Genomic DNA, 11,320 nt, shown 5'->3' on the forward strand with positions numbered 1-11,320 from the left:
TAGAAGTGGTGGCAACTGATAACCATTTCATCATCTCATATTCTTGGCTGTGGATTAATGAGAATCCACAACATACCTATTGGAAAAGCTTGCACAATATTGGACTCAATTACAACATATCTCTCCTAGGTTGTTAGAAATTTCCTCTTACATGAGCCATTGTTGGGGCAAAAAGACCTTGACATTTTCTAAAAAATTAAGCACACATTCTCACCAAGTACATTTTAAATTTGATTTATGATGGCAATAATCATGCACTATAACCCCCAAATGGGGTGAGGCCAAACATAAATTAGACTACATGATTTTGAATGATGTTTTAGTTTTATAGATCCTAGGAGTTTCTTTTAAAATCAGTGTCTACACACCTAGTCAAAGACTAAATAATACAAAAATTTTTAATGTGATTTCAATTCTTGAATTGACACAAAATGTCACCTTTCTAAAATGTTTTATCATAAATTCTTCCCATAGTATTCCCACTGCTTCTCTTATATTTTCCAGAATTTCTCTTTACATGAGACGTTATATCAAGACACTCTAATATTTAAATACATAGAAGGCAGGAGGTTATAAAATTGTTTATCAATTTAAGATCTTTTTCATTTTTTTCTCAAATTGTTTTATTTCTCTTTTAGTCTATTCACCTGGGGTTCACTTGCCATCAAACCACTTCTTGCTCTTTTGCACAACCTATTTGCCTTCCTTGCTACTGGATTCCTCAAAGTTCTATTTTCTGCCAGTGATGTACATTTAGCAAATCCTCTTCATTTGCATTTGCTGTACCACATCTCACTATTTGGCAAAGCCACCAAAGCTCTCTTTTATTGATTCCTGACCATCCACCAACTTACCTGCAGTATTGATTTACCAATAATATCAAGCAGTTTAGCTCTGCTACTGAAGAGTACCAGCTTCCCCTCACTGACAGGAATTCCAGAAGGAGCTAAAAATTATCATTGGGCTGAAACCATTTTTCTGCTTTGCCTTAAGGAAATGAGTTATCCTTTCATTACCCTAGTTCATGTTTCTTTTTCCTTCTGTTTTTGAAAGTGGTTGTTCCCATTGACAGACCAGCCTGTCGGTCTGGTTTAAACCTGCAAATGTTTGATCTTTCCTGCCTTTAGCAATATTCCTCCTTTTGCAAAAATATCTAACTCATCTAGAACTGATGGCTCAATTCACAAGAAAACTTTATTACTAAGCCAGATCATCTCTTCTGAGCTCCTTTTCCAAAGCTTAAGGTTAGAATTTGCTATACCTGATTCCCTGTGCTTTAAATTGTGATATATCATTCAGAACTTTAGTCAGGGAAAGAACTCCTTCTCAGCTTCAGTTTGTGTCATACAATGAGTAAGGATTTTGCTCATCAGGACTTTTTTTGCAAAGTTGAATACTCATGAACAAATGATATGTAAACAATGATAATTTAAAAAAAATTGATATGGTTAATACATTTTCACAAATTAAATTGTTGAATAGTGGCTGTTTGTATTATGTACAACTAGTTTTGTCACATAAAGAGTAATCCCGGCAATTTCCTTTAACAAATGTACCTACTTTTACATTTATTGGAGAAAGGTGTCAGTATAGTGGACACCTGGAGATTGGTTAAACATTTTGCTGGAATTGAAATGCATGAATTTTGTTACTTTAATTCATTCAGATTACTGTTTTACATAAACATGCCACAAGACTAATCTATAAACAATGAATATGAAAGTTTTAGATTAACTATCATATATGGCTTACCATGTTTTCTTGATGTTTTTAGAATTTTATGGCCCCTCCTGGTGTCTGAGCCCAGCAGATAGAGGATTATGCCAAGCCAATGAGAGCAGATTCTACTACAATTCAATCATTGGGAAATGCCGCCCATTTAAGTACAGTGGATGTGGAGGGAATGAAAACAATTTTACCTCTAAAAAAGCATGTCTTAAGACTTGTAAAAAAGGTATAGAGGACATTCTTCCTATTAATTCACTAGTGTTTAAGATAATAATATTGAAATTATGAATGAATTTTATTCTATGAAAGTATGAAATGAGTTCTATTTATGATAAGGAACAGTATTATGATTTAACTAAGTGTCCCCTTTTCAACTACATTTTGATAATATTGCCAGATATGTTAACTGTAATTCCTTTTAATATGTCTTCATAGAAAAAAATCAATTTTAAACAAAACATTTTATTCTTTTAATATTTACATACTGAGCTTTCATTTTAAAGGATTATACCAAAATATCTTTAAGCTTTCTAATGCACAAAACTTTAATGTATTTATTTTCTTCTGACAATAAAAATGTTGCATATTTATAGAGTATTAATATGTAAATAAAAATCATCTATAACTCCACTAACCATATATAACCACATGTCCACTTTAATTAGTATTATTTTGTAGCTCAAGGTGAATAATAAAAATCAATAACGTTTACCCATTTATGCAAAGTGACATCCTTAGGAAGAGGTTGTTTACACAAAGATATAGACAAATTAAAGACTTTTAAACCAATTACATGTATTTTGGTTTTAAATATTAAAAGATAATTTGAAGAAATTTTAGATTAAATGTTTTATTATGTTGTTGCTTTATCATGCATAAATTTATTTATCTTCCTTTTTAGGTTTCATCCAAAGAATATCAAAAGGGGGATTAATTAAAACCAAAAGAAAAAGAAAGAAGCAGCCAGTGAAAATAGTATATGAAGAAATTTTTGTTAAAAAGATATAAATTTGTTACATTACAACATTATTTCTACTAAATATTTTGGATAAAACTTTTCATTATGATTCCTATTTTTTCTCTCCTGAAATCTTTTTAATGAATTTTTCATGAATTTTCTATGCATATATTATCTGCTATTAATGTATTTGCATCAGGGTTCCTTTTCTTATCTGGTCAAATTGCTTATTCTATGGCTATAACTTATTAACTGTCTACTATGAACTTATTATTCTCTCAATCCCTTTCTAACTATCTGCCATTTAACTACAATTTATCATACTACTGACATCAAATCAGTCCATTTTACCATTTGGTGATCATCCTATTTGAGAATATGTTGTCACTTATTTGTTTTGATCATGTATACAATTATATATTTTATAGCCTATGTCCAGATTAAGAAATACAACAATTAAAGATCAAGTGGTTTTGGGGTTTCACATCTAAAATAGTGGCAAGCATCTTCTTCTGATAAAGATCACTCAATAGTGCATTTGGAAAGAGCTGGTAATAACAGAATTCTGCCATGTGATTCCCTCCCTAGACATACTTTTTCTCCTTTTGCATTAACCAGTACCTCAAACAATCTTGAGCCAAACCATATCTGAACAAAGAAAGTCAACTCTATGTCATGTGCCTGCCTGATTTTTTTTTTTTTTTTTTTTTTTTTTTTTTTTTTTTTGCGGTATGCGGGCCTCTCACTGTTGTGGCCTCTCGCGTTGCAGAGCATAGGCTCCAGACGCGCAGGCTCAGCAGCCATGGCTCACGGGCCCAGCCGCTCCGCAGCATGTGGGATCTTCCTGGACCGGGGCACAAACCCGTGTCCCCTGCATCGGCAGGCGGACTCTCAACCACTGCGCCACCAGGGAAGCCCTGCCTGCCTGATTTTGATTGATGTAACTTTTATTTGCTTATGGCTGATCATATCAGTAAAGATGGCTGAATAGCTGTGTGTTAAATACAGATCATGATAAGAAAAAACTTGGTGGGAAAGGAAATTTCTTAGTGGCAATCAAAAGGAAATTGTTTATGTACTTCCTAATTTTATTGCTTGACAAAATTTTCTCTTACCAAAAATAGCAAGTATATTTAAAACTCCTGAAACCTATTCATTTATAATTAGGCTTTGCACACAAAGCAACCAGTAATTCACGCTTTTAAAACAAAGTCATGTTATTTCTGTAGAAAAGGAAGAGAAAATTATCAGCAAGGAAGATTCTACTAGAAAACATATGTGTTATTCACTCTCAGGCTTTTAACTAACATTTCTCTGGAGTTAATTCAGTTTATCCAGATCTATACCTTTCCTCCTCTGCTGAGTCATGTACAGTCTGACATCTCAACAGCCTTCTAGATATTTCAGATTCTATGATGTTCACTTCAAATTTCACTTTAAAATTTGAACTTGTCATCTAGAAACAACTAACCACTTTATCCATTTAGTTTAGCTTAATTACTTCTCTCTAGCAATAGTATCATAATTCTGCCTGCTTCTCAGGCTTGAAAGTTTGAACCCATTTTGATTTATTTTCCCTCATATACTACTTCCAATCAATCTCTAAACACTAACGCTTCCTTTTTCATAAAGTTCATCTAACTCCCAGGCTTTTTACATCTACTTCATTCTTCATATCATTATTAACTTAATTCTTTTCTTTTTAAAATTTTTTCTTAAGCTTTATTTTTTTTAGAGCATTTTTAGGTTCACAGCAAAATTGAGAGGACAGGGCTTCCCTGGTGGCGCAGTGGTTGAGAGTCTGCCTGCCGATGCAGGGGATGCGGGTTCGTGCCCCGGTCCGAGAGGATCCCACATGCTGCGCAGCGGCTAGACCCGTGAGCCATGGCCGCTGGGCCTGCGCGTCCGGAGCCTGTGCTCCGCAGCGGGAGAGGCCACGACAGTGGGAGGCCCGTATACCGCAAAAAAAAAAAAAAAAAAGAGAGGACATTTCAAGATTTCCCAAATAACTCTTGACCCTACACATGCATAGCCTCCACCATTATCAACATCCCACAACAGAGTGGGACATTTATTACAACTGATGAAACTACATTGACAAAACATAATCATTCTAAGTCCATAGTTTACATTATAGTTCACTCGGTGTACATTCTATGGGTTTGGACAAATGTGTAATGACATGATTCCACCATTTATAGTATCAAACGAAGTATTTTCACTGTTCTCAAAACCCTCTGTGCTCTACTTATTCACTCCTTTTCCTTCCCCGAAACTTGGCAACCACTTAAGAATTAATTCATATATTTCTCCACCACCACTCAAAATCCTTCGATGACTCAGTAATTGGTACTTAACCCCACCCCCCAATTTTGATATATCTATATATATATTTGGACTTACCTACACTACTCTTTCATGACTATTTCAATTTAGTTAAAGTGGTATTCACTGATCACTGAATATATGTTTAATTACTTAGTTTATTCATGCTGATTTTTTATTTAAAAATATGATCCCCTCCAGACCATTCATGTGAAGTCAGGGTACAGCTGATGTGAACTATAAAATCACTGTATTTTGAGGCATAATATGAAAAGTTCTAATATACACTCTATGGCCTAAAAATTATATCATTGCAAAACAGTGTCAATTTGTTCACTTAAGAAAATTTCTATATCTTGATTTCAAATATTCATACATAAGTAACTTCCTTAAATTGAGTCTCTGCTGTGGAATTTGGAACTTTTGGAAATCAAAATCTCTTGTGAAATATTCCTGTTGTCTTTTATACATGGATAGCAATGGCTTTAAATAAATTGTAAAGTCTCCCTAGGTCAAGTTGCAAGTTGCTACCAAGGACATATAAACAGCACAATGGTGAGTTGACTATTTTCACCAACAACTACTCATGGCTCTTCATTACTTAGTCAAGAAAGACACACACTGAGAGATGGTTTGCAGTGTTTAATGCATGTGAATATTATGTTTACTGTGTTTTTAAATAAGATTGTCGGTGGTGGTATTGTTTTCCCTTATTTTGCATAATCAAATGCATCTAACTGTGAATTTTATATAGAATTACATTATACAGCATATAATGCTATTTACTGACTTTGTTCAAAATTAACCATGTATGCTGAAAATTGCTCAAATGATTTTATTTTTTACAGTATAAGAAATAAAATATATTATCCTGAATAATAAAGTATGACTGTTATACTCATGAGTTTTTTTATACTTCAAAAAATAAAAATTAATGCTTTTCCGTTATTCCAAAGATAAAGAGTTCTAAGACAAAGAAAAATAATTATTCCACAAGCTCCACTCTACTTACCTCCTTTAATTGGAATTTGCAAATAATCCTTTCAGTTATAAATGGGCATCCATGTATTATGATTTCTTACTCAGCAAATTAGTGTGCTATGCCTTATAATCCATATATTCTACATTTAATTCATTCCATATATATTTCTACCAATCATCTCATATAATTGTACAAATATGATAATATATTTAAATATATCATACGACAATATATTATATAAATGACTTCCAATCCTGACTATTGAAGGTGGCCTGTCCAATTTTTATACCAGAAGAAGGAAGAAAATGACATTAAAGTAACCAACTATTTAGGGGACTTTCTGATTTTTTCACCAGTTCTTCCAGCTCTTGTCTGTTTTTTATGAAATTAGCATTTGTATTTACTTTCTCCAATTTTTGACTTTTAGTTCTTTCTCAAGGACTTGAACATGGACACATCTTAGTTGCCTTCCCTGCATCCTGCTTTTCAGAACAGGAAACCTTGATCTTTCAGCCTCTCAGGCCCAACCTCTGAACTATTCTAACCACATAGCTGAAGTCTTGGCTAGAATTATTTGGACGATTTTTAAAGGGAGTAATACTACATGATAATTCATCTTACCAAAGAGAGAGAGGTGCACAGGCATTTAATCATATAAAGTAACAATAAATAAAATAGAGCTTTAGGACAATGGATATGATCTCCTCATCAATTTGCTTACAAATGAGAAAAATTCTGGCCCACACAGTCTGAAACAAAACAGGGATATTTTTTATCACAAAATTGAAAAGGTCAAAGGTATCTGACTGCGTTATGGTTGGATTCAGGGCCTCATATTGTCATCAGAATTCAATCTATCTTCACTTCTGATTCTGCTGCCCAATATTTTTTGCCTTTATTTTCTAATCTCACAGGATTTCAAGATGACTTCCAGAATTTAAGTCCCACATCCTCTCAGAGTAAAGTTTTCTAGAAAAGTGTGTACTCTCTTAGCTAAAAGAATTGAAATAAAGTCCTGACCTCAGGCATGATCCATGAAAGAAATAATTGATAAGCTAGATTTCATTAAAATTAAAAGCTTCTGCTCTGCAAAGGAAAATATCAAGAACTTAGAAGGCAAGCTACAGACTGGGAGAAAATATTTGCAAAACATACATTGGATAAAGGACTGTTATCCAAAATATACAAAGAACTCTTAAATCTCAACAATAAGAAAACAAATAACCCTATCAAAAATGGGTCAAAGACCTTAACAGACACCTCAAAGAAGATATACAGGCGGCAAACAAACTTATGAAAAGATGCTCCACGTCATATGTCACCATGGAAATGCAAATTAAAACAACAGTGAGCTACACACGTATTAGGATGGTTGAATAAGGTACACTGACACCACCAACAGCTGGAAAAGATGTGGTAAAGCAAGAGCAACTCATTCATTGCTGGTAGGAATGCAAAACAGTATAGCTACTTTGAAAGACAGTATGGCAATTTCTTACAAAACTAAACATACTCTTACTATACCATCCAGGAATCATGCTCCTTGGTGTTCCCAAAGAAGTTGAAAATGTACGTTCACATAAGAACTTGCACACAGATATTTATGGCAATTGTATTCATGATTGCCAAAACTTGGCAGCAACTAAGATGTGCTTCAGTAGATGAATGGATAAACTGTGTTACATCTAGACAATGTGATATTATTCAGCACGAAAAAGAAATGAACTACTAAGCCATGGAAAGACATGGAGGAACCTTAATTCATATTACTAAGTGAAAAAAGCCAGTCTGAAAAAGCTACATATTGTATGATGCCAAATATATGGCATTTGCCTGGAACAGGCAAAACTATGGAGACAGTAAAAATATCAGTGGTTACCAGGGGTTGGGGGCATGGGGGAGGAAGAGATGAATAGACAGAGCACAGAGGATTTGGGGGGCAGTGAAAATACTCTGTATGATACCATAATGATGGATACATGTCATTATATATTGTCCAAACCTATAGAATGTACAACAGCAAGAGTGAACCATAATGTAAACTATGGACCTTGGGTGATCATGTGTCAATGTAGGTTCATCAACTGTAACTAATGTAACATTCTGGTCAGGGATAATGATAATGGGAGAGGCTATGCATGTGTTATGGTAGAGGAGTTATGGGAAAACTCTGTACCTTTCCTTCAATTTTGCTGTGAATCTAAAACTGCTATAATAATAATAGTAGTAGTAGTAGTAGTAACAGTAATAATAATAATAAAATCTTAACTTAAAAAAAAAACAAATCCTGGCCTCCCTCTCTTTGACCGAATTGTCTTATGGCCAGCCTTGAGCCAAATGCCATGTTTAGAGAAATGTAACTTTCTGACTGACCAGGTTGGATTCACAAATTTACTCCCAAATATCTGGTTGGTATCAGCACTATCTGAAATATGTGATCTGACTGGCAGGGCTGGGAGTAGAGTGAGACAAGTGAGACACTTGCCTCAGGCACAAAATTTGAAGGGACATAAACAAACTCAGTAACCAAGATAAATATATTGTAATGTAGTATTTTTTAAATAAAAAATAAAGCAAATATCCATTATGAAAATATAAATTTTTTTTTAAAGACAGGGTCAGTAACTGAGCCATATTGTTATTTGAGGCAAAAGGAAAAACCAATAATACTGATGATTTACAAGAAATATAAAGATGGTTCAAATGTGATTGTTGTTTAATGTAATGAAAAATATTAACAAAAAGTATAAGCCAAATTATCATTTTCAATAGATAAAGAAAACTCATTTGATTAAATTTGATACTTGTTTTATGATTTAAAAATTTAGTAAATTAAGGAGAAGAGACCTTCCTTAATCTGGTAAAGGATATCTACCAAAAAACATATAATACTTCGGGGTAAAATTTTAGAAACATATTCGTTAAACTCAGGAACAGGAGCAAGATGCTCTCATTACCATTGCTATTAACATATCCAGGCTGTCATAGTTTTACAGTCAAAGCAAAAAGACAAGAAACAGAAATTAGGTATAAATATTACCACATTAGTTATTTGCATATAATATGCTTGTCATAATTGAAAATCCAAGAGAATCTAAAACAACAGAACACTGGAGTTCAGCAAGGTTACTTTATGCAATTTTAACATATGAAATCGATATATTTCTGTAGGCTAAATAGGAAAATAGCAATAAAATTAAAAATAAATTAAACAAAAGAAAAAACAGAAAATACGCACTAATGACAATAAAACAAAAACCCTAATCTACTTAACAGTAAATCCCACAAAAGATGTGTAAATGACTTTTACAGAAAAACCCCACAGAAAAATTCAATATGTTATTGAGGGCCATAAAAAAAGCTAAATACCTTCCCATTTATTGTGACCCTTATAATTAGTATTTGCAGAGAAATAATGGAACAAGAACACTAGATTCTGAAGAAAAAAAACACTAAAATACAATAAGTATTTTTAAAATTAAGAAATCGGAGAGAAAAGTGATGAAAATATCTAAGTTATAGAAGGAAAAAGCCATAGAAAAGGAAAATGGGAGAGAAAAAAACAGTAAGAAAATTAGGAATTCAATTCAAGAGCTCAACCTTGTTGTAACAGAAGTTCTACAAAAATAGAAGAGATAAAATTGAGGGGAGGGAAATTTTATAGAATAACATGTTTCCTTTATTGAAATGGGATATTGTATTCAAAAAAGGAAAACCTACCCAGCACACTCCCTACACACACACACACACACACATGCACACACGCACACACGAAATTTCAAGCACTACAGATGAAGAGAAAATTCTAAAAAACGGGAAAATGTGGAGGAATAGGTCACATACAGAGAAGCAGAAATAAAAAAAGGAATTGTGCCTCTCAACGGCAAGAATGGAAGGAAGCCAGAATAAAGTTGGATGTGGAAGTCTGAGGGATGAGGAAAAGCTGTTTACTTGTTATACACATTTAGTACTAATTGATCTTTCAATTATGTGCCTGGAGTGCTTAGCTGAAAAATAGATATTAACTAAAATAAATGTAAAGTTGTTTAAGGCTTTCACTTTCCATCAGAGGCTGTGGGGAAAAGTTCTGAAGTGTGAACTAAGAGATATTGTTTATTATACAAATACTGACACTACCTGGTGGATGAATTTGTTTGTCACCTAATTTGTTTACCCCACATTTACTCATATTTAGAAACTGTTTTGGACTTGACTGCTTATAAAAATTCTTCCAGTTTGGCATTTTAGAATTTTATAAAAATGTTCTCTATTTTAAAGCCTCCAACACCGATACATGGTAAGCCAAAACAAATGTGAAGATGTTCTGTGACTAAAAAACAAAAGTCAACACTGGCCAGGTTCTTCTGTTGGTAATAACCACATTCTATGTAGATTAAGGAAGTCATTTTCAGTGGTCTGCTATATTCCTCCAAAACTAGCCTATGTGGATGTAGCTTGCCTTATCTAAACTGAATACACCTGCAACAGATTTCCTTTTTCAGTGCCTAATTAGTCCATAAACAACAGAAGTTTTTTATGACAAGCTTCCAAGTTACTACTTTACGGGGGGGGGGGGCACTCACTTTGGAAGATTCTAAATGCCTTAACATTTGGCTTTTGCTTATGATAAAGTACTTAATCTCTTTTTGTAATAATTCTTAAAAGAGCTAGCAAAATTTAGTGAAGCGTAAATTATTTCAAGTACCAAAATATTTTATTTCAATCTATAATTTATTCTAATAAGCTTTAAGCAAATGAAATTGAATCACAATTAAGCCATTTCTGTCAACACTACTGATAATTTGCTCTTCTTCATTTATCATGAGATAATATCAGCTAAGTCAATTATGAACCTGAGTGTCTTTGGGGTTTTAATCCATATTTAATCTGTATTTTCATAAAGTGTGTAATTCCAATTTACTGACCTCTCTTTCTTAAGCTGCAGGTGCTCTCAAGTTAGAAGTCAGAGGAAACTATTCAATATTTCCTTCTTAGTCGAATTTTGGAATCAGAAAGCAAGAATTCTGACCTTCAAAAGTCAATTTTTTTTAACGTATTCCCCATTCTCAACAGAATGTTCTACAAAATTTGTAAATCACTCTAGGGAGATTTCCAGAGTTTCAAAATGCAAACAGCTGTGAGCTACCTAAACGATCTATCTTGCCAAGAAGTTTCTACTCCCAAGATGAAGAAATAAAAAATTACCTTTTTTTTTTTTACTCAAAATATCTGCCACTGTTCAGTGAGAACGTTTGTGGAATTATAAAGCTAAGTATACGTTAGAAAAAATTGTATTCAACCTTTTGCATATTCTCTTTATTTTTCTC

General features: G+C 33.3%; 1 protein-coding gene across 2 annotated transcripts in view; it reads left to right on the forward strand.

The window, feature by feature from the left end:
* The window catches only part of TFPI (tissue factor pathway inhibitor), a 67,374-nt gene extending 63,977 nt beyond the window's left edge, over positions 1 to 3,397 (forward strand). For both annotated transcript variants that reach the window (XM_082631486.1, XM_082631485.1), the window contains 2 exons: positions 1,775 to 1,954; positions 2,630 to 3,397. In XM_082631486.1, the coding sequence (XP_082487612.1) occupies positions 1,775 to 1,954; positions 2,630 to 2,736 (287 nt within the window). In that variant the 3' untranslated portion in view covers positions 2,737 to 3,397. The remainder of the gene's footprint in view (positions 1 to 1,774; positions 1,955 to 2,629) is intronic.
* The last annotated feature ends 7,923 nt before the right edge of the window (positions 3,398 to 11,320 follow it).

Source organism: Mesoplodon mirus (genome assembly GCF_964341445.2).
Source record: "Mesoplodon mirus genome assembly, chromosome: 8".
Taxonomy (NCBI): Eukaryota; Metazoa; Chordata; class Mammalia; order Artiodactyla; family Ziphiidae; genus Mesoplodon; species Mesoplodon mirus.